Below are 22,014 nucleotides of genomic sequence, written 5' to 3' on the forward strand. Positions count from 1 at the left end.
CGCCATTGGGAGAACGCGCATCTTGCGCCGTGGCTGATCCACGGTTGTAGCCGACGTCGGCCCTGGACCGGAGCTCCTGTTTTACCGGATCCACGCTATCAAGTCGAGTCTGGTGCATGACACGCATCGTCCCGCTTACCAAAACGTTTCAGTTGATCGGTGCTTACTCGGAATTACTACGTATCAGGAATCCACGATCATGAATGATGCGGGGCTCGAGGCCCGGACTGATGAGTGAAGCTGGAGTCTCAAGAGGAATGCAGGGAGGGAAGCATACAGGAGGCATAACTTATCTGCCCCTCAGCAAGATAACCAACAGTAACCTATCAGAATGTTAGAGTCGTTGCCTTCGTCCCAGGCTCCCTGGTATGCCTTCATTGCAGATTGCACTGATGGGCAGATCACGATGACACCGCACCTTGACGGCGAGCGCTACGCGTGAGTAATGTACGTATCTGATTTGGTCTACAGAAAATTCCATTGTCGGCATTCTTCGAGCTAGGCCCAGGATTGTGTTTCCGGTAGCCCGATGATCCTCTTCTCTCAGGCTTCAGCCCTTGAGCGACAGATCTGGCTTTGACCCCCACATGGCACTGTTAAACTACTGCCTTTGACTTCGCTAACTACAGAGGATCGTGGCAGAACAGCCAAATCAGTTCGATCGACTGGTATGTTTTCACAGTAGCTGTATCCCACTACTATAGGCATGCTTGCACCTGTTTCATGATGGAGGAAAGTCATCTCGTTCATTTACTGCAGATTCCCGCCTTGGGCCTTTCTTCATCTTGCCAGCAACCTAGTCTGAGACTTTTCCACCCAAAGACATCGAACCTTCGAATCTGAATCCGCCTTGGACGGACGAAACCCATCACCCCCAATCGACTAAAACGGAAGGAGTCTATTTTATTGAAATGTGGAGGAGCGCGAAAAATTTGCAGATCGTCTAACCACCCCTCCCCTCACCCTTTCTATCCTCCCCAGACCAGTCGCATTGGAGCAGCTATCTATTGGCGGTTGAGGGACTTGAGGCCATTCTGGCGAAAATCTTCCATCGGGCTGCAAGCGAGATTCTGGAGTGCGTAGATGCAAATTGTGATTTGCCACACTGGGTATGATCCCGGCTCCTGCCGCAATGGCGACCTTCCATCCAGAGTCCAGATCTCAGCCTCGCTCCCAGTCGGAGGGCTTGATTCCTCCGGAGAGATATTCCGGCTCTGAAGGACCACACTGTGTGGTTTGACGATGTGAGTTGAAAAATATTGGTGCTGCTTGATGGCCCACCCTTCCTCTCGGTAGGTTACCTGCATTGGGCAGGACTTGCGGTCCTGGACTGTATCATTCATTCTATCGTGCCATATTCTGATAAGCTGAGATGGAGCCCGACGAGTCCAATCAGTGGCTTTCATCGAAAATAGGCGATCGCATCATCGCCGGTCTGTTCTGTTCGGCACATTGACTGAGCCGGTTGGAGATTTTGTCGAGTCGAACGAATAGCTGGAGTGTTGGGATAGCCAGTCTGGTGGCAATTAAAAATAGAAAAAAAAAAAGAAAGAGAAAAGACCCTCGACAAGTCAACGTACAGTACGGAGTAGCCTCTCACTTATCACATCATGATGAATCATAGTCTCCATAATCCCAGCGATCGACACTGGGCCGATGGCTATAGTTGTTTCTGCCTGGGGCACCAGGGCACCAATCATGATTATGTAAAAGCTGATGTACTCATGAAATGGTCAGCCACCCCGGCCACATTGACCGCCTGCCGAAAGTGGCTGGACGGAGATGTCACTGCCACTCACCACCTGCTCGGTCCCATCGAGTCCACTGAATTCGGTAACGTACTTCCATTGCAGTGACTGAATCCATCCAGCCCACCTGGACCCTGGGGCACCCAGTAAGGCTCATTGCCTCTACGCCTCATCGTTTACGAATTGATCAATCTAAGATGCGATAATAACCGCCCAGATCATGTCTTTACGAGGGCCCATGAAGCGCTCACATCTGAGACAAGTGAGCGCCGCCAGTATAGAGACCCTTTCTACTGCCCGGTCGTTGGAGGTCCCCCATGCTGTTCCCCCAGAGCAGCAGTCATCAATCCTAGATGAAAGGACGATCCGCCTAGTCTCTGCCAGTCTAGATCGTCGACAATGCTCTCTCTGGGTTCATGATGAGACCTTCTCCAAGGAAGAGATCCTGTTCAACCAGGCCGCCTTCAGCGACACCGGGGCGCAGATCGGCGATGTGATCGAGATCCTGCCCGTCCGGTTCAACGGCGATGCTACGCATACCTTCAAGGCGGATCTCGGGGCCAGGTCGTCACGGGACGTTCACGTTGAGCCCAACCCGACACTCCACCCGGACCCCATGTCCAAATTCAAGACCCCGTTACAGGGTCGATGTCTCTTCGTCGTCAGGCCCCTGCCGCAGGAAATCAAAGCACGGCATCCCAAGCTTGAACTCTCTGTAACTAGTGCCGTTGCCAACATTTTCGGCTTTAAGAACCGGACCACCGTTCATATCTCGATCGTGGAGCGCGCGCACTGTTCCGCCTCTCATGTAGACATCTCCTTCCGCGATCAGTACCTGGTCCGCTCGGACATGTGGCGGCTGGTCATGTCCGAGCTGGCGGATAAGATCGTCTACAAGGGCCAGAAGATCGTCTTCATGGGTAGTATCAAGGCGACCGTAAAGAATATCTTCATCCGCGGCAAGAAGGTCCTCTCGGGCTTCTTCTCCCCCCAGACCATCCCCGTCTTCCGCAGCGAGTCGGCCAAGTATGTCCTGTTCATCCAGATGTCGCGGGAGATGTGGGACTTTGATTCCGAGGGCACGGGCGATATTTTGTTCAGCAGGGTCATCAACGGCTTCCTTCCGGAGCTCTTCAAGCGGTGGGCCAATTCCGACGCAAGGCATCTGGTTACCATTGTGCTGTTCACCCGCGTGGAGTACGATGCGACGGCGATAGGCCCTGCGTCCAATCTCAACCTGGACAGCTGGAAGAGTGACTTCACGACCAATGCAGCTCCCACCCGAGATTTTTACCGCGTGGTCGTCAACGATATGGCTAGTGGTCATTGGACGGCGATTTTAGATGAGCTGAAGAAGGATTTTAGAACTTTCTTGAGGGATGTCTCTATCCTCAAGCCACCGGAAGAGATGCAGACGCCCACGATTGATGGCATCAAGGTCGCCCCCAAAGCTCAGTCTGCAACCATCGCAGGACGGCCCAGCACTGCTCTGCGCGGCAATATCTTGGAAGCGATCCACCTTGCGTCCTCTCACCTGGCTTACGATCACATCGATCGTGACATGCTTCACACGGGAACGTCGATCATCGTGATCACCCCTGGAAGCGGTGTTTTTGAGGTCTCCTACGAGTCGCTGGCTTCGACGACGGAGGCTCTTACCAACCGCGGTATCGCCATTGACTTGGTCTGTCTGAGCCCCATGCCTCTTCACTCAGTGCCTTTGTTCAAATACCGCGAGCCGGTGAAGCGACCCCAGACGGCCACGTACGGAGGAGACATTCGGAATGGAGGCTATTCTCCAGAGGCTCGTCCATCCTTCGCAAGCTTCGCTAGTCGCACGTCACATCTCTCGCCCAAGTCGGTCATGCATGGCTCGTATCCTGGGATGAGTAGCCGGCAGCCATGGTCTTCCCATGCGAACAATTGGAACTACGGAATCCCTCATTGGCTCGATATCTCATACTGGAATCCTGACACTTACCGAGAGGCTCGACGGATTCTAAAGAAAGATCCGAATGCGCCAATCCCTTTCACTGTCACCAAACAATCGAAATTGTTCGTGCCCCGTGTGCGGATGTACGAGATTCAGATGATGGGTGTTATGGAGAGCGAGCAGTCAAACATCTCGATCCCTTACCTGCTCGAAGGACAGGGAGTCACCAGAGGAGCTAGTCCCGCGACCGGCCTGAGCCCTTCAAGCATAAGTCCATCGAAGACACCCTTAAAGCGCAATTCCCCATTCAGATACCAGCTTAGTGACAGTCTGCGGCCGGAGCCTTTTCTCCAGAACATGTCTCATTCCAAGGATGCCATTCTTGCAAAGACGAAGAAGTCTTCGAACTCGGTCATTGCTTGGATGGACAATTATGACGACGGTGTGTTCCATGCTTTGCCAAAGCGTTCTCAGCCTCGCAGGTCTGCGAAGAAAAAGCGAACCAGTGAACCCGAAGTGCAAGTCTCCAATGCTCACGAACGGCTTTCCGCTCGATCCGTGACTCGATTGCGCGAGAACGAGAACAGTGCCAACGAACGCCCACATTCCGTTAGTTCGGCTCCTCGGAAAATTGAGCCGTCACGCACCGTGCAGAAGAGTCTGGTTTCGACCAAGGCTGCTTCGCCCAACAAGCCGGCTCTCAAGCCAACGTCTGCTACGAGAGTGCCCCGGATATCGCGGACGATCAGTTTCGCCCTGCGGGGACTCACGTCCATCGCACCGAGGGCCCAGGCAAGTACGGAAATCCATGTGGAACATGCCAGGGGTCAGCCGACGCAGAATGCGAAAAAGGTCTCCGGAATGCTTGCAGATTCGAGGAGCGTTGAATCCTTGAGCACGTCCGATTCAGCGTCCACGAGAACCGTGATCGATTTGTCCACAACGTCTAGCACACCGAACACACCTCAAAAGTCCTCGCAAGGCTCCACAGCTACACCAACGAAGCCAATCTCGATCAGGGTTCCGCAGAAGCAGCCCTCTGAAGATGCCGAGCAACCGGATCGCTCCGTGGTTCCCGAGTCTTACTCGACCACGACCACGGAGATTCCGATGATCGATGACTCGCGCCACGAGAGTCGGGTTCGGAGATCCAATCCTCGGGTCACGGTGACTGGGAATGGAGGCTTGCGCGATATTTCTTCGAAAAGCCCTCACAACACGGCATTGGCCCCTTGGGTCCGTTCTATCAATCCGTGCAACACCTCGAAGGAGGTTATGCGGGAGACCAGCTGGTTTGGGCGCTGGCAGCATGCCTACCCCAGACCTCCCCATGTGGCCGTCGTCAAATGGAAAAGTTTGAAGTCCCCTGCCATTCTACCTCTAACTACGGAAGAATTCCCCACCGCGAAGGAGCTGGCCTCGGACTACTTCCAGACCCCGTATCGTGTCTTCCCGAATGAAGATGCGGAAGGTATCGAGCCTCCAAAAACACGAGGTGTGCTCCTTCGCGAGATGATCTCCTTGCGTCTCTCACATGGCTTTCAGATCGTGGTTGGCAAAGCTGTTGTAGAAGCCTCTGGGCAATATGCTCTGGAATCGCCCAATGTATTTGACACGCGTGGGCTGGAAAGAGATGGTGCTACTGTGTTTCTATCTAAGGGCAACACCATTCATCGATTGATCTGTGTGGAAGGCGCGGAAATTGAAGTGACGCGCTATACCCATCGCAACTCCTCCATTCTTGCCTCGGAACAGTTTGATGACTTCAGCATGTACTCGCCGGCGATGCGGACGATCTTGAGCCCGCAGTACGAGGTGAAGAACATCCGACTCGATTCGAAGCTCGAGGAATACAACTGGAACTACGCCGACAACTACGTGGCTGGGCATCGAGACTATCTCTTCAACCCATCCCAGCAGCTCCACTTCTGGCGCGTGCGCTATGTCTTGATTCCAATGCATTTGCACGTGAATTCCCGCCGTCACATTCAGACTTTCAACGAAGACAACGAAGAGGAGATCCACCTTCTTGGTATCAACCAATTGACACGGATCTGGCAGCGCCACAAGTACATCCCACCGGAGGAGAAGCTTTTCAATGCTTCGAATGGCAAGAAGGCCGAGAACCCGCTCAACATCATCTACAACACGCAGAATTCATCGGAGGTTGTCGCCGCGGAGTTGGACCGGATGCAACTGACTGACCCCAGCTTGGATAGTGCGCCTGCCCAGCTGTTGCCTGAGTCTGAGCAGTTTGAGCGCTCCAGCATCACCTTGTCCACGTTGGCACAGGCCATTCAGGGCGAGAAAGGTATACGGATGGAGGATCGACGGTGGCATTGGCGCCTGCACTACAGCTGCTTTATCGGATTCGAACTCACCACCTGGCTGATTCAGACTTTCCGCGATATCGACACCCGAGAGGAAGCGGTGGACTTCGGCAACGAACTGCTGAAGCACGGACTCTTCCATCACGTCGAACGGAGACACAATTTCCGCGACGGGAATTATTTCTACCAGCTCTCGAGCGAGTATCGGCCGCATCGTCCGGAGTCGCGAGGCGGCTGGTTCCCTCAGATGCGGCCGGATAAGGCGACCCCCTCGACTCCTGCTGCCGATCATTCGAGCAATCATTCCCGCGCAGAGTCGCGATCCGAGTCTCGATCCGAGTCCCGGTCCGAGAGTGTGGATGACTCCATGCCTCAGGTGCCCAACACGCCATCCAGAGCCAAGAATAAAGCTACGATCATGCTGTCGAAGAAGATGCAGTACGACGTGGACCCGCGTCGACGATCGAACCGCCCCGAGGTCATCGATCTTCACTACGACCGTCTGCATAACCCGGACAACTGCTTCCACATCGAACTCAGCTGGATGGGCACGACGGCCAAATTGATCGAGGACACGGTGCTGTCGTGGGCGGCGACCGCGGAGAAGTTCGGCCTGAAGCTCGTGCAGGTGCCCATTGCTGAGGCGTCTGCGATCGACCAGACGCAGCCCTTCCGCAAGCCCTTCCGCGTGCAACTCAAGGTGCCGCCCCCGCGCGGGCCGGTCCCCGTGCCCTACAACCCCAACCCCTCGGCGTCCGTCTCGGCTCAGAACCTCAATCCGGATCCCCTCTACTTCCAGAAGGCCCTGCTGCGCAAGTTCGACTTTGTCCTCGACTTCGAGGCCCGGTCGGCGTTCCCCGCCGACGTCGAGGTCTCCTACTCCTGGGGCATCCCGGACTACCGCTACCCGCAGTTCATCCACCGCTCGGGCAGTCTGCTGGCCCAGATCACCGACGAGGGCGAGTTCCTGTTCCTGGCCAACCGGCTGGTGAGCACGCGCAGCACCGCGAGCCGCGACATGCCGCGCCTGGAGCGCATGGAGCGCGCGGAGCAGTACCGGGCACGCGCCGGCACGTACGACCCGGTTGCTGCGGACCGCGTCTCCTCGACCTCGTCCCCGCGTCTCTCGCCGATGGTCCGCCCAATCCATGATCTCACCGGTGGTAGTGGCAGCATCAATACCGCCGGCGGCAGCAGCAACACCACCAGTAATCCCAGCGCTACGAATAACCCCAAAGACAGTGCCAACCTCCCCCTCGTCGCCCCGCCCGGCCAACACCCCAGCATCGACTCCTCGAACCTCTACCGCGCGCCCGAGCACATCCTGAACGGAATCGTGGACTTCTGTAATGATCCGATCCGTCTGCAGCAGTTCTATAAGGAGTCGCACGCGCGCCCGGTCTCGACGCGCGTCACGCCCTCGAACCCGCCGACCAAGATGACGGATATCCCTTCGCTGGAGCTGCCGGATAGTGTCGTGGGCCATCCGCAGCATACGCTGCTGCCGGCGTTGCCGCAGCGGATCCATTCCAGTGCGGTGCTGATGAATCCGTCGACGGAGGCGCGGGCGCGCTCGCGGGACGAGGGGAGTAATCTTGTGCGGGGGAGTCCGCGGAGTGGGAGTTTGAGGCCGTTGATGTGATTCGATTCGAGGAAGAAGTCAAGAGGTCTGTGGTGGGGTTGCTTATGAAGACCGTGGGATGATTGTCGATGAGTCAGTTGTGTATGTGTATGTGTAGTGGTCGTGGACGGATACCCTGTTAGCCATGTAATACAATCTAATGAACAATTGTATGAGTATCTATCTATCCTACTTCGCCTCTCAGGGCCTCGCAACACCCACTCGCAGTTGTGTATAGCATCTCAAACTGCTGCATCCCTTGTCTACCACTACACCATAAAACAGCCCGACAACCACAATTCCAACACAGCCAATCTACCACAACCTACTTGAGTCAAACCCACACACACGGCCCCCCTACTGAACAACCGTAACTTTCACCCCCTCGACATCAGCCTTCACCACGCCGCCCTCCTCCTTCCCCACCCTCACAACCTTCCGCACCTCATGCGCCCTCACCGGATCGACCACTTCCACCTCGACCACCCCTTGAAGATCGCCATTAACCAACACCTCCAACCCACTCAACGGGTCATCCTCCGGCTTCGTCAACTGAAAGTTCACCGGCACGACCGCCCCGGGCCGAATCAACAACGGCAGGGTCTCGAACCCATGGGTCTCAGTATACCACCTGCCGCCGCGATACTTTCTGCCGTGATCAAACCAACTCACCCACTCGCCTTGACCCTCTGGAACATAAAACTCGACGACCCCATCCTTACTAAACACCGGCGCGACCAGCAGATCCCCGCCGAGCATATACACCGTATCCACGGTCCAGGCGTTCCGGTCGTGCGGGAACTCCAGCAGGAGGGGCCGCATGACGGGGGTGCCGCGGCGGGCGCCCTCCAGCGCACTCCGCAGCAGATACGGGGTGAGGGCGATCTTCCGGTTGACGCAGTCGCGCAGCACGACGGAGCAATCCTCGCCGTAGATCCACGGCACGCGGAACGAGTGGCTCCCGTGCAGCCGGGAGTGCGTGGACAGCAGGCCGAACTGCACCCACCGCTTGTACACGTCCGGCGGCGGGGTGCCCTCGAAGCCGCCGATGTCCGAGGCCCAGAAGATGAAGCCACTGAGACTCAGGGAGAGGCAGCCGCGCAGCGACTCGGCCATCGCTTCGTAGGTGCTCTCGCAGTCGCCGCCCCAGTGGATCGGGAACTTCTGGCCGCCCGCGGCGGTGGAGCGGGCGAAGAGGACGGCGCCGCTTTTGTTGGTACCGTTGTTGTCCGGGTGGTGGTCGAGGAGGGTCGTGTAGCAGAGCTCGTTGAAGGCCAGCGTGTAGTAGTTGTGCATGCGGGTGGGGTCGACGCTGCCGTCGAAGTAGGTCACGTTGCGGTAGGGGATGCGTTCGCCGAAGTCCGTCTTGAAGCTGTCCACCCCCAGCTCGAGGAGGCGGCGCAGGTGCGTCTGGAACCAGGTCCGCGCGGACGGGTTCGTGAAGTCCACGATCGCCATGCCCGCTTGCCAGTAGTCCCATTGCCAGACTGTGCCGTCGGTTCGCTGGGGGGAGGTTTTGTTTTAGTGAGGGGGTAAAGAGGGGGAGGGGGAGGGTAATAAGGGAGGGGACGTACCTTGATGAAGTATCCTTTCTCTTTGCCCTCCTTGAACAGTGGCGACGCCTGTCCCACGTACGGGTTGAGCCAGACACTAATCCGCAGTCCGCGCTCCTTCAGCCGCTTGATATACCCCGCGGCGTCCGGGAACATGGCCGAGTCGAACTCGAAGTCGCACCACTGGTAGGACTTCATCCAGAAGCAGTCGAAGTGGAAGACACCCAGCGGGATCTCGCGGTCCCGGAACCCATCCAGGAAGCCGGTGACGGTCTGTTCGTCGTAGTTGGTCGTGAAGCCTGCACACGGCACACACGGCACACAGTAACATCAGCATGGGCATCTCACAAAGCCAGTCACCACATCCGGAAGAGAAACATACTCGTCGTCAACCAAAGATTATAACTCCAAGCGGGCACCAAGCTCGGCCTCCCCGTCAAGGCCGTATACCGCTCCAAAATCGCCTTGGGCGAGTCCCCGTAGATCACAAAGTACTCCAACTCCTCGCCGGGCACCGAGATGTTCACGCGGGTGGTGCGCTCCGACTGCAGCTCCAGACTCACCTTCCCCGGATGATTGACGAACACCCCGTACCCGGCACTGCTGAGGTAGAACGGGATGTTCTTGTACGCCAGCTCGGAGGAGGTGCCGCCGTCCTCGTTCCAGATGTCGACCGTCTGCCCGTTCTTCACGAACGGGCCGAACCGCTCGCCCAGCCCGTACAGCTTCTCGCCCACGCCCAGGTCCAGCGCCGCCAGCATGTACCCCTGGCGCTCGAAGAAGATGCCGTCGTCCCACCGGGACTTCTCGGTGGTCTGGTCGCCGATGTACCCGATCGAGCGCCAGGAGTGGCCCGTCAGCTTTCTGTTGCTGTTGTTGCTGCAGGCCGAAAAGACGAAGTCGAGTTCGTTGGGCGCCGTCGTCACGGCCAGGTCGAGCCCGCCGCTGCGGTAGTGGAGCGCTTGGTGCTCCTCGTGCGAGATCTGGGCGTGGCCGGTGGATGTGGTGAGCTCGTAGTGCGGGCCTTTGCCGATGCCGCCGGCCCTGTGCATCGCTCAGTATGAATTCGGAACGAAAACACTTGCTGCACGGTCGCCCAGTGCTTTGGGACGGAGATGTGAAAAAGAGAGAGGAACAGGGTAACCGACCAATGGACAAGCTTCACGCCGATAATCCCTTCCAACGGCGACGTGACCTGCGCCGAGACCGTAGCTAGACGTATCACGTCAGTCCAAGCTCTCTTCCACTTGGCAGCTGGATACAGACGACATGACACTCACCGGAGTTTAAAGTGTCACCACGGTGCCGCTGGAACTTGTTCAGGAGCAGATCCACCGTCTCGTTCTCGATGCTCAGTCGCTCGACGTTGTTCATCCAGTCGATCCGGATCCCCTCCTGTCATTCCCAGCAAAAGCCCGCGGGTTAGTTCCTGATCAGCTCGGTCTTGGACAGAGAACACTCACCCGGATGCGCCACATTCCCTCGGTGAACTTCATGGTGATGGGATGCGGTGTGTCAATTGATAGATAGTGTCTAAAGGATTTGAAGTTGGGGGAGAGCAATGCTAGACCCTGAGGAGAGACCTCGGTCCCTGGGTGGTGCAGTGCGTCTTAAGTATGAACTGGATGGAGCATTGCCAACATCCCACCCCACCCCCGCAGTACGAGCACTGATAGACAGACAGACAGACCAGGATTGCGCCGGTTGAATCGATGCCATTGCATCTCACGGGCCGGAAGACCGAGAGAACCGAGAGAGGGGGTGATTGGAAGAGGGGTAAAACCCACGCAGTCAAATTGGCTAAATGCTGGATGGACCCTGGATTTATCCTTAGTATTGGATTTGTCCACCAATCGCTTAGCCCGCCAGAAGGAAAAGGTCGCCGATGGGCTGATCCATTTTAATCAATTTCTAAATTACAGGCGCACAACACTTCACGAGCATCTTTCATTCACGGCCGTCATATCATGTAAGTATGTATGCATGTATGTATGATGTTGTACTGTATGTATGTATGTATGCTCAACGCTGGGTCGAGTGCAGAAAATACTCAACATGGGTATCATGTTAACACAAAAGCGACAGAACAGAGAATCCACTCAGAAAATAGACCCTACCACGCCTCCTCAACATCGAGAAGCCACTTGCGAACTCCCTCGCGCAGCGTATTATCCGCCCCGGCCAACGTACGCTTGCGCTCGCGATCTGCTAGGCCGAGCTCCCCGTCAACATCCTCGCGGCAATGCTCCGCCGTCACACTGCGCACCACCTCTTCCAGCGCCCCGAGAACCAGCTTGCGACACTCGGTCCGAGGCACCTCGACAGGTCGGATTTCTTCCCGCGTGGGCGCGGGGGCATCCGGTGCCTGTTTATCCCCCTCGCGACGACCACGGGATGGCGACGGCGCGCGAGAATGCACCATGGATGACGGTCCACTCTGTGCAAGCACCCGTTCAAGAGCATCGACAAGAGTGCCATCCAGATCCATCACGGGCTCTTCCACGAACCGTTCTTCAACCTCGGTAGGATAGAAATCGTCCATGGCGGAATTGTTAGATGTCTTGCTCGACCCAGTGGCGTGCGAGAAGAAGCTGGTGAGCTGCGAGGCCGAGACAGACCCGTTGGACACGTACCGCGGAGTGCCGGGCTGCGAAGGGAAAGAGGGCGTATACGCCTTGCGCGACGACCCATGTCCCACAAGTTTACGTCGCAGTCGCAGTCGCTTCACTGTGAAGTTCCGGACATCCGCAATCACGGTGGTCGCAACATCCACCCATCGTTCGGAACCATCGGCGTTGAGACACAGAGCTTGGCTTGGTGTAGGCTCGGCTTGCATGGCGCGCTTGATGTCGGCTTCCAGCGAAGCGTATGGTCTCACGGCCTGTAGGAGAAAATCGTCATGGAAAGTTCGCAGCCAGCCAGCGACGTTGGTGTTGGGTCCATCATTGTCCTTGAGACTGCCGTGGAACCCGGAGACACTGCTCTGTGTAGATGCCATTGCATCCATACTAGTAACCGAGGTGCGGGTCTTCTTGGGAGAAGCCAGGGTGGAGTCCCCAGACGACGAAAGCGACAGGAACCCGGGGAGCGGCAGGTCCACATCCACCACGCCGTCATCTCCACGAACGGCCATCCTCAAGGATGACTCCCTGGTCTGGTCCGTGGTTGACGACAAATCCGGTGCGTCCTCCTCGAATGAGATATGACTGTTTGTCGCCGGAGGGATAGAGATATTGCCGCTCGTGGTAGCTTTGGGTGCCGCCGGCATGGGTTCCTCTGATGCTTCTTTGACCATCTGGGCAAGTGTCGGAGGGTTCCTTCTGGCTGGGTTCGTATAAGCAGATACCGATCGCTTGCGCGCTTCAGATGGCACAGGGGCGTCACCAGCGTCTGATGACTCCTGACGAGAGCTCCACAAGCCAGAGAACAATGTGCCCCAGCGGCCACTCGCGGGAGGTATCTGGCCATTGGCACAGGTTGCCGAGGTTTCAGACCGCCGCAAATTCTTTAGAAGAGTTTCCGACGCCAGGCTGTCACGTCCTTCAGCCACACTTGGATCCGATCCCATCCGCTCAGACCGGCTCTGCGAGGCGAAGTGCGGGACGGGAACGGTACTACTCGGAGTAGTGGTCGAAGTGGTGGCTGCACTCGTATTCCTCGGACGCATGTCTCTAGTATGGATGGGAACCCCCAAGGCTCGGATCGAGCGGGCATCTGAGCCCCTGCGCTTCGCACCAAAATCAGGCGGTATCATGGACTCGGGTTCTTCCGCTGAACGATGGGCCGTCTCATTGGATGAAGCACTCACAGAACGCTGGTGCTGCTCTCTCTCATTAAGGTTGAGGCGCTGCGCACGAGACCGTCGTTCCATCACCCTCCGCAACGCCTCCTGTCGTAGGATAGGAACATTAGGCGGGCTCTGGGAGACAGCACGAGTCGACGCCGCAGTGCCAGGACGAATCGGAGACGGCAGGGGCTCGAAGCGCTGCTTGGGCGGCAAGAACGCCGCCAGTAAGAAAATCAGTCTTCTGGCAGTCATCTTATCCGGCGAGATGATCACGGTGCGATTAGCCAGTATCGGATCGGCATCTTGCTGAGCCTTCTGTTGTAGGTAGTGCCGCCGACGGTACCACTCCGGGCCCACGGCATTGAGCCACTCCGTATGGTTCCCCAAGAAGGCAGTAACCAAGACCAGGAAGAAGAAACTGTGGTCTTTGTCTCCGAGGCTACGGATTATCGACCGCCCTTCTTCACGCCAGACGCCCCAGCGGCTCTGGCCTGTGACAACGTAAGGCATCTGCAGCGCCGTGCTAATGCGACGAGTGCTGCGGATGGCTTCGTCGCGAAGTTTGGAATTGATGGACAAAACATTGACCGGCAGATGAACAAAAGTCTGATTAGTCCTCTGCATATTCGGAGGCTTGGCCGGCTTCGGATGCGGCCCTGCCGAGGCGTCTACTTTCTTGAGTAAGAACAGGATCTCGTTCCGAGACAGCCTCTCCAAATGGGACAACGTCCGGTTGATGATATCCCAATGATCAACCAACAGATCAATACGCTCATCCAAACTCGCAGGAGGGGATGCATGCGACAGACTGTCCTCGAAGAAGCCTCCACGCCAACGATAGTCCGAGTCCAATGAGCACGAAAGCCCTGGCTTGGGAGAGTCTGGACCTTGCGCAACCCGAGAAACCGGCCGCCCACCATTTCGGGATAAGAGCGGGATCTGGATTGTGATAGCGACCGCATACATGGGGGTTTTCTTCTCCTTGATCTTCTTGCGCTTCGAGACGTCCGGGAAGGGAAACCCTGGGCTCGGGAGAGCGTCGTGGGAGACTGAAGATGACAAGTCAGGCCTGTCCGGAGAAGAGTCATCATCTCCGCCTTCGGGCAGATGCACGCTGAACATCCTTGTCAACAGGATAGTGACCTTGGCAGGTGGTTTAGACTCATTACCCCGATCGGAGCCGCCAAACGTCGTGGAACTTCCTGTAGTATATGCTCGTGATAGAGAGCTACGTGCCGCCGGCGAGGCTGGTGAGGTTTGACTCGGTTCATCATCGGCGGAAATGATATGCATCTTGGTGGAGGAACCCTTGTAGCTGAAGGCACTGCTCCCGAAGATGCAGTTCAGCAACCCGGAATCATTCGCATCCGTCGTGCCCCGGGAATGGCCACTTTCGGCGAAGTTCCCACCTGGCGCCAGCGTAGAGCTACGAACCCGTGCCCTCATGAACGCGCCAGAGGACATGGGCGGGGATCGCCGTGTCTCTGCGGCCGCAGACAGCGGGCTTGATTCCACAACCGATGACTGGGGCAGATAACCCCGCCGCGGGCCGCGAGTCAACGTGGAGAGCGTGCGGGCATGGCGGGTACCAGTATTTTCAAACACCTGTGGTTCCAAGCCCAGACCATGTGAGCCTTGTCCCTGCGGCGTGGCCCGGGTATCCAGCAACACGCAGGCATCCCGGTCTCCCAGCGCGTTCTGGGCGATTATCACACGGAAATCCTTCAGGTGGTCCAATTCGACGCCGCCACCACGATCATCATATCCACCGGCCGTCGAGGTATTCGGGGAATTGAAAGCGGTATGAAGGGGGTACGCGTGCGAGTTGGATCGGCGAAGAAGGCTAACGTCAGGATAAAGCAAGCCCGATGTATGTTCCTCCTCTGTGACCGATTCCAGTGGCTGGGGGTTCTTCGCGGAGTATGCCGTCGGATTGAGAGTGGCTGCTGCAGTATTCAATAGACGACCGAGCATGATGACAAAAATGGCTCGGAACAAAGTAGGTAAAAGAGCGGGGAAGAGATCGCAAGATCGATTACGCAGGAGCGTTCAAATAAAATGCGCCGATAAACAAGCAGGAAACCAACAGTCAGACCGATCAACTAGACTGAGCTGCAGTTCCCCATGGTTCAATTTCGCGAGGGAACGACCATGATCAGGCCGTAAATGGGATAAAGTGTGTGTTTCTGAGGGAGGTTGAGAGAAACACACGTCGCTTGTATCGGTCGTCTTGAGAAGGGTAGTGGGGGGGGGGGGGAAGTGGTTTAAGGTGGGATCCGTTCTCAGCAATTGAGAGTCAGTGGGTGGCGGTGAAGACCGGAACAGGACAAATCCCGATCAAAGCGACCAGAAAGAGGAATTGGAATGGGATTGAGGAATGAGAGGAGAGGGGGGGGGAGAAAGGAATAAGAAGGGAGGAGGAAAAGTAAAAGGGAATGGAACGAAGAAGGGAGAAAGAAAGAGGGGAGGTAAGAAGAGGTAAAGTAGGTAGAAAGTAAGTAGTGGTGGTGGTGGTGGTGGAGGTGGAGGGTGGAGGAAGAAGTGCCGTGGAAGGGAGGAACAGTAAGTGGTGCGTGAGGTGGTCTTCACTATCTACTATAAGTTAGTGCTATGAGTTGCGTGCTATGAGTACTATTAGTACTACCTACTAGACCACTACCGGTACTACTCCGGGCGTCGAGTTACTGAGGACTATTAGTTAAGTTAGCGGTAGTTAATCTACTTTAGGCACTACTTTCCACTCTCCCGTCCCGATGCCGCCCGCGGGAGAGAAAGAAGGAGGAGGATTCATTTCCGAGGTCAGTGGATTCGAAGTGCATGGGTAGAATCAAAAAGGGCGGTGAAGGAACCACCACCACCACAACAACAACATGGGGCGAACAAGACGGGGTAAAAAAAAGAAGATTGAACACATGATCTCAGCCTCATCGCAGATCGGTCTATCGGGACTGCAATCTTCTACTCCTTTTCTCTCCCTGTCAATCCTCTCTGGCTGCCCTGCAGACGGCCGAAAAAGGTCACACAAACCACCTCATCGTACATCGGCCAATCTTACCTATGAGTACGGAGTACCAGTCATCTCCTGGTCTCCTTGGGCTCCGACATGGCGGTCCAACACCTCTGATTCCTCCATTCCCTCCGTGATGACGGCAACTTACAGCACTTGCTTGCAGCCAGCAACATCGCCCGCGCCTGCTTATCACCACCAGGGCATTCTTCCTGACCAACAGTCATAGAAAGGATTTCCAAACAGGCAATGTAGACAGAGTTACACCAACATAATTGGTCCTCGGATTATCGTGAACTGCCAGAAAACGAAAATAATAACAAGAAAAATAATAACAAGAAAAATAATAACAAGAAAAATAATAATCGACATGCTAAACCATCCATGGTATATTTTGACCCTTCAATCCAATGATGACCGGAGAAAAGCAACAGAATCCGGAGTACGAATACTTTTCAACAAGCAAATCAGCGCTGCGTCTTACGCTTCACCTTGTCCACCAGCTTCTTCAAATCATCCGACCCCGCGTCTTTCGAAGCCTGCTTCTTCTGCTTCTTTGTCCGATCCTGGTTGCTGGGCGCCTCCTCCGCCTGGTCGTCCCGATCGCGGCGACGCTTGCGACCCTCCTCCAGCAGCGCCTTCATACCGGAAGTGGGCTTGAACTTGGGGTTGGTGGGATCGATGGCAAACTCGTGGCTATCAAAGAGTCGGGAGAAACGAGGATCATTGACCTCCATCTTGAAGTCATCCACCACGGGCTCCACCTGCTTAGCCTTGCCCTTGCCCTTCTTGCCCTTCTTACGAGCCTGCTTCTCGGCCTTCTCAATCTCCGTCATGTCAAAGTGCTTGATACCCTTGTTGTTGTTGTCGTCAACCATGAGCAGCTCCAGCTCAGCGCGCTTAGCCGCGGCGGCGGCCTCGGCGGCCGCACGCTCTTCCCGCTTCTTGCGCTTCTCCTCCTTGCGACGAGCAGCGGCGGTAGCCTTTCCATCAGGGTCTTCGAAGAAGGGGTCATCGAAGCCCAGGTCTTCCTGCGGGGGCTGTTCCTCGGCGGTCGGCTTGGCATCGTCCTGCTCCGCATCACTCGCGTCGCCATCGCCGCCCTGCTTGGTACCCTTGAGCCTCTCCTTTCTGCGCTTCTTTCTCTCGCGTTCCTTGCGAATGTACCGCTCGATCGTAGTCTCCTCAATCTGAGGTTCGTTCTCAAAGATGCTGTCGCGGGTGGGCTCGCCCGCAAGTCCGGAGGTGAAAGTCACTTCCATCTCCCCCACGGGTCCGTCGGACTTGGAGGATTTAGTAGGCTCGGCACTCAGCCCTAACAGCGCGCGCATGCGCTGTCTCTCTTCCTCCTTCTTGGAGATGTTTGTGCTCGACCCCTCGCCCTGCGTAGCATCCATGACTTCCACTCCGCCGTCCTCCTCCTCATCATCCGAGCTGTCGCTCGCGAGATAGGCCTTCAGATCGTTCTCATCGATATCCTTCCGGCTGCCACGGAAGGCGCGGGCCTGGGCCTCCTTGCGCGACTTGTCCTCCATATCCCAGGTCAACTTGACCTTACTGTGCTGCAGGGCGTCGGTGACGAACTCGTTGGGCTGGTAACCGTCGGGGATGCGCTTGCACTCGTCGCGGGGTCTGTCGTCGTCGAAGTCGGTCTCGTCCGGCACGAAGCGGAGGTCGAAGAAGTTGGCACTAGACAGATACTCGGCGCCATCGACGAGGTCGTAGACATGCTTGGCGACCTCCCTGGAGGAGAAGGTCAAGATAGCGTAGAAGTAGCGTAGACGCTCGAGCTGGTACTTGCGGAGCTTGGTGGAGTTGAACTCCTCGCCCTTATCCTCCTTGAGCATGGACTTCTTGATCTTCTCCTCCTCCTCATCCGAATCAAACTCCTCCTCCTCGTCATCATCGAACCCTTCAAAATCTTCGTCATCATCATCACCATCCCCCCCCTTCTTCGAAGAACTCGCAAAGATCTCCTTGGGGGGCCCCTCCATCTCCTCGCGCTCCATGCGCTCCTTGCCAAACTCACTCGGATAGACCGAGACCTTCAACACGCGACCACCAGCAGGCACGAAGCTCGAAAACACAGCCATCAGATCCTCGGCGCGGATATTATCCCAGTCCAGATTTACCACCGCAATGCGATCCGTGACCTCTCCAGTGGGCACATCGCGCTGCTGCTTATCCGGGAACTCCAACTCCTCACCCCCAAGCTTCCCGTCGTCCTCACCCTCACCCTCATCGTCGGTATCATCCTCATCATCCGAACTCTCCTCCTCCGAAGACGAAGACTCGAACCCCCCATCACGAGCGGGATCATACTTCTCCGCCCGCCGCAGCTCCGCCAACACCTCCTCATCATCCGCCACACTGCCCTCCACCTCTTCCCCTTCACTGGCGGCATCATCATCACCATCCTCCTCCTCCAACCGATAAAACCGCTCCAGCTGCTTCTTCGTATCATCCCGGGCCAGCTTCCGCCCGTACCGATCCACCGCCGCGTTGCGCGAGAAGTCCTTGTCGCGCAGCATGTGCGCGAACCGCTTGTCGAGTCTCACGTGCGTGTGCCGTTTGCTGGGGAGGCGGTACCGCGGGTCGTTCTGGATGTTGGCGAAGCGGGGGTCGGCTGGACATCAAACACACACACACGTACAAGTTAGCGTCGAGCAAGCACATAGCATTCAGCATGATTGCCGTGAAAGCTCAGCTGGAAAGTAATTCCACACAGCCGCATCAAGAACGGAAACAAAACGAAACGAAACGCAAAAGGTGAAGGGCAAAGCATACTGATAACCGGGGCATCTCCGCCAGCGCCGCCGCCGGAGGAGGACTTTTTGCTTTTCTTCTTGTCGGGCATTGTGCGTATCTTGGGGGGGGTATCAGAATCTGTAGTTGAAGGGATAGGCGACGAAGAGAAAAGAAGAATCAGGAAAGGGTTTCAATGTTGGGGGTAGATGGTTTGTGGTGGTTCTGATTTCACCGAAGCGTGATTGCAAGAAAGTGATGGCAGGATAATTTTTTGGGCGGAGCGGGAAACTCTCAGCTCTCTTTGGCCAAAGAATCTTCGGTCGCTGCGCCGGTCGCCGCACCGCCGACCGCCGCCGCCGCCCGCTGCCCTTCGGATTGGGTGGTCCGTGCGCTGGGCTTTTTCTGCGAACTGTACTGTACTTTTGGATGATGAGGGGGGTAAGGTGGTTATGCAGAATGATGGTGGAATGACTTGGATTCTTATTCTGTAGGGGCAGGTTATTCAGACAGAACTGTCAAAGGAGTTCTGTTCATTTTGGTGAACTGCCAATCCTCTAATTTTACACCCTGTATTCTCGCCAAGCTGGTCCGGCATCGAATTATATAGTTTCACCATTTCAAGATTGACTCTCATTTTATGCTACTTGCAACTTGCAAGAAAGAAAAACATCATCATCAGATCATAACACAGATCCCGGTATTATATTAAGCGATATAGGCAGGCGCCGGGTGCTCCAGTGTATCATAGCAAGGCGCAGGCCCCAAAGCGTTCAGGTCATGACAGTCGTTCCAAGCAGGCACAAGATCCGTATGTGCACATGTCGCCCCATCCCCATCCCCATCCCCATCCCCCGTCGACCCCAGCAGCTTCGGATGCCGGATATGGTCCCCGTACAGCGGCGGCGGCTCTCGAATGTCATGGATCGTCTTGTTGCAGATGGATCCATCCTGTCCGATCACCGAGGGGGTCATGTAGATGCAGAACGGGATGGATTTGGCCGTCTGCGCCAGTGTGAGCGTCAGTCTTTCGTCCGATCTTGCCATACACCCGGCAAACATACCTCAGTAAAGACCTTCCCGGTGGCGTCCTGGAACTCGGCGCTAACCACCAAACGATGGCTGATCTTGATGCGCTTCGTCGCGGTCGTCTGCGAGCAGGAATCGAAGCTCGGGGGCAGGCAAGCCAGCTTGCTGATGCACCATTCCGTCGCCGCGGCAGAGTCGCCTTGGGAGTCATTGGCGTGCCCCGCCGCGACTTCGAACCGCTCCGTGAAGATGGTGTGGTTCTTCAGGGATGTGATCGAGTAGATGTTGTCGCGCGCCGACTGCGCCGCCGTGGCGTCCAGGCGGATGAAGTGCTTTTCGGCGACCTTGACGGTGACGGCGAGAAGTTTGACATCCTTGGACAAGGCCGTGAATTGGCAGTCGACGGGGAACCGGGAGCCGAAGGGGATGTAGTGGCTGGGCATCGAGACCGAGTACTGCAGCTTCTGGTCGAAGTTTCCTCCTACTGTCTTCACAGGGTGTCAGCCTGAGTGCTCTGTTTCACCTCACAGCGACGAGCTGCAGTCACATACCGGCGAAAAGTCCGACGTGAGGTAGTTCGCCTCCAGGTCTGAATCGTGGTAGATCCGGATGGGTTTCGAGACCACGAGATTTCTCCTGTATCGGAACGCCACCGTCGCCTCGACCTTGTACGAGTGATAATTGTGCTTGACGCCCGTCACCGTCTCGAGAAACTTGCGCGGCAGTGGGACGTCAAAGGGGAACTCATACTGTCCTTCTGGCATGGGAAAGGAGCCCAGCGTCTTGGACGAGGCGAGGACTTGCTTGTGTTCGCATGTGCTTTGCACGCGGTCTTCGGCGATCATGAAGCCATCGCGAGGGCTGGAAGCAGCGCAGTCAGCATTGCGCCTTTGAGCGGGAAAAGAGTCAGACTCGATCAGATAACGTACACATGGAGCATTCCTTTCAGTTTCACTTTGATGCTCTTGATGCGCACACCTGGGGGAAAAGCAACGTTGAACGACCCGGTTATCGAAGGAGCCGCCGCTGAATTCCGTGCCTCGGGCATGAATATGCATGATTGGTCAAGCCTAGAGAGAGTGTTTCACATGGAAGCTGTGTTAGTGGTTTGCCATACAATTAAGCGACGCAGCTACGAAAGGACAGAGAAGAAAAAAAGTCATTACCTGAGATCATAGCTGGTTATCTTCTGACGAAACATCAACAAGGCGGGCTACTGAGAAAATTTCAGTATGGTTCCGGTGGTGATGCTGGTGCGAGAAGCAAGTACAACTGATCGGTTATAAAGAATGAAGCCTTGGAGGTTGCGCATTCTTGAACCCTGGCTTCTATACTTCTCCTTGCATTGATGGTAGCATCCCGCAAGCACGCGGACTACCCCAATCGGGGCTAAAAGCTCTGATTTTCTTCATCGCCATTACATCATCTCCCAATGGAGAACGGGAAACATCGTCACTGGAGCCATCCCTGGGGGAGGTTGTCACGACCGGCCTGCTGCGAAGGGGGTGATGGTGCTTTCCTGGGATCTGCGGCATCTCGAACGGTCAGAAAGATTCGAGGAGGTTGTCTGTACGCGTACTATGCTTTCTTGGCTCGCTAAGGGATTCAATGATTTGTTCGTATGCAAATGTGTGTGACATAGGAGGGCAAGCCACCAGACCAGAGAACACTGGCGACGATGTAACTATGAAAGTGATGCCTGAGGTTCCGCCAAGGGCGAGCGAGTGCTGCCTCCACTGACAAAAAGGGGTCACATGATGGTCTCAGTCACAGCCCTCTTTCGAGACATTGACTCTTCTTTCTGTACATGACCTGAACTCGTTGTACAGATGCGGTCTTGCGCATATCGCGCAAAATAGAGATTCTCCACCCCTCATTGCCCGCCTTGAGGGGAGCCTGGATGACAGCCGATGGTAAAGACGTAAAGACGTAAAGACGCCACAATGCACAAAGGACCAACATCGACCACTCAGTATTTGTGCATCGTCGAATCTCGATCCAGGTGTTTGTCTGAAAGCCACGAATTGTCATAGTGTGGTCTGCGACTTGTACTGTCTCTGTCTCCTCTGCCCACCCAGTCAAGGTAGTCACGCGGGTTCCCAATTTCGCCGACGACCCCACCTTGATGAAGTGTGGAATAGCACTGCATAGATCGATCGGACAGTAGGTTTAGGGCTTCGAGGTTTTCTAGTCTGGTGTTGTAGGTTTGTAGAATGAAAGTTGTGGTTGTTCTTATCTCTGGCGAGGACGAGCGTCTGCGT

The 22,014-nt window shown here is 56.0% G+C and overlaps 5 protein-coding genes across 5 annotated transcripts; 1 reads left to right on the top strand and 4 right to left on the bottom strand.

Moving 5' to 3' along the window:
- The first annotated feature begins 1,856 nt into the window (after nucleotides 1-1,856).
- On the top strand, nucleotides 1,857-7,752 carry iml1 (GTPase-activating protein IML1). Its single transcript, XM_025650665.1, has one exon. The coding sequence runs from the start codon at nucleotides 1,969-1,971 to the stop codon at nucleotides 7,651-7,653; it is 5,685 nt and encodes a 1,894-aa protein (XP_025498125.1). The 5' UTR covers nucleotides 1,857-1,968; the 3' UTR covers nucleotides 7,654-7,752.
- A 62-nt stretch (nucleotides 7,753-7,814) lies between these two features.
- BO66DRAFT_361303 (putative sugar hydrolase) lies at nucleotides 7,815-10,937 on the bottom strand. Its single transcript, XM_025645033.1, has 6 exons — nucleotides 10,649-10,937; nucleotides 10,466-10,580; nucleotides 10,334-10,397; nucleotides 9,568-10,229; nucleotides 9,207-9,484; nucleotides 7,815-9,135 (listed from the first exon to the last, which is right to left on the bottom strand). The coding sequence occupies exons 1-6, from the start codon at nucleotides 10,679-10,681 to the stop codon at nucleotides 7,990-7,992; spliced, it is 2,298 nt and encodes a 765-aa protein (XP_025498126.1). The 5' UTR covers nucleotides 10,682-10,937; the 3' UTR covers nucleotides 7,815-7,989.
- Nucleotides 10,938-11,075: 138 nt separating this feature from the next.
- On the bottom strand, nucleotides 11,076-15,229 carry BO66DRAFT_396299 (uncharacterized protein). The gene has a single exon (XM_025648434.1). The coding sequence runs from the start codon at nucleotides 14,944-14,946 to the stop codon at nucleotides 11,299-11,301; it is 3,648 nt and encodes a 1,215-aa protein (XP_025498127.1). The 5' UTR covers nucleotides 14,947-15,229; the 3' UTR covers nucleotides 11,076-11,298.
- A 1,031-nt stretch (nucleotides 15,230-16,260) lies between these two features.
- BO66DRAFT_396301 (pre-rRNA-processing protein ESF1) lies at nucleotides 16,261-18,981 on the bottom strand. The gene is made up of 2 exons (XM_025648435.1): nucleotides 18,767-18,981; nucleotides 16,261-18,605 (listed from the first exon to the last, which is right to left on the bottom strand). Exons 1-2 carry the CDS (start codon nucleotides 18,834-18,836, stop codon nucleotides 16,447-16,449), a joined length of 2,229 nt encoding a protein of 742 aa, XP_025498128.1. The 5' UTR covers nucleotides 18,837-18,981; the 3' UTR covers nucleotides 16,261-16,446.
- A 451-nt stretch (nucleotides 18,982-19,432) lies between these two features.
- BO66DRAFT_475914 (uncharacterized protein) lies at nucleotides 19,433-21,371 on the bottom strand (the record flags this gene model as incomplete). Its single annotated transcript, XM_025653285.1, has 6 exons — nucleotides 21,333-21,371; nucleotides 20,920-21,288; nucleotides 20,683-20,823; nucleotides 20,305-20,614; nucleotides 19,789-20,241; nucleotides 19,433-19,729 (listed from the first exon to the last, which is right to left on the bottom strand). Exons 2-6 carry the CDS (start codon nucleotides 20,952-20,954, stop codon nucleotides 19,433-19,435), a joined length of 1,236 nt encoding a protein of 411 aa, XP_025498129.1. The 5' UTR covers nucleotides 20,955-21,288; nucleotides 21,333-21,371.
- Nucleotides 21,372-22,014: the final 643 nt, after the last annotated feature.

The sequence above is a fragment of the Aspergillus aculeatinus genome (genome assembly GCF_003184765.1).
Source record: "Aspergillus aculeatinus CBS 121060 unplaced genomic scaffold BO66scaffold_84, whole genome shotgun sequence".
Classification (NCBI taxonomy): domain Eukaryota; kingdom Fungi; phylum Ascomycota; class Eurotiomycetes; order Eurotiales; family Aspergillaceae; genus Aspergillus; species Aspergillus aculeatinus.

What these genes read in the sequence shown, in the direction of transcription:
- iml1 (XM_025650665.1), top strand. Translation starts at nt 1,969, where the DNA reads ATGTCTTTACGAGGGCCCATGAAGCGCTCACATCTGAGACAAGTGAGC.
- BO66DRAFT_361303 (XM_025645033.1), bottom strand. Translation starts at nt 10,681, where the DNA reads ATGAAGTTCACCGAGGGAATGTGGCGCATCCGG. An exon ending in AGGGAATGTGGCGCATCCGG is followed by an intron (nt 10,581 to 10,648) that starts GTGAGTGTTCTC and finishes TGGGAATGACAG; the next exon opens with GAGGGGATCCGGATCGACTG. An exon ending in TGGTGACACTTTAAACTCCG is followed by an intron (nt 10,398 to 10,465) that starts GTGAGTGTCATG and finishes TGATACGTCTAG; the next exon opens with CTACGGTCTCGGCGCAGGTC.
- BO66DRAFT_396299 (XM_025648434.1), bottom strand. Translation starts at nt 14,946, where the DNA reads ATGCTCGGTCGTCTATTGAATACTGCAGCAGCCACTCTCAATCCGACG.
- BO66DRAFT_396301 (XM_025648435.1), bottom strand. Translation starts at nt 18,836, where the DNA reads ATGCCCGACAAGAAGAAAAGCAAAAAGTCCTCCTCCGGCGGCGGCGCT. An exon ending in CGGAGATGCCCCGGTTATCA is followed by an intron (nt 18,606 to 18,766) that starts GTATGCTTTGCC and finishes TTTGATGTCCAG; the next exon opens with CCGACCCCCGCTTCGCCAAC.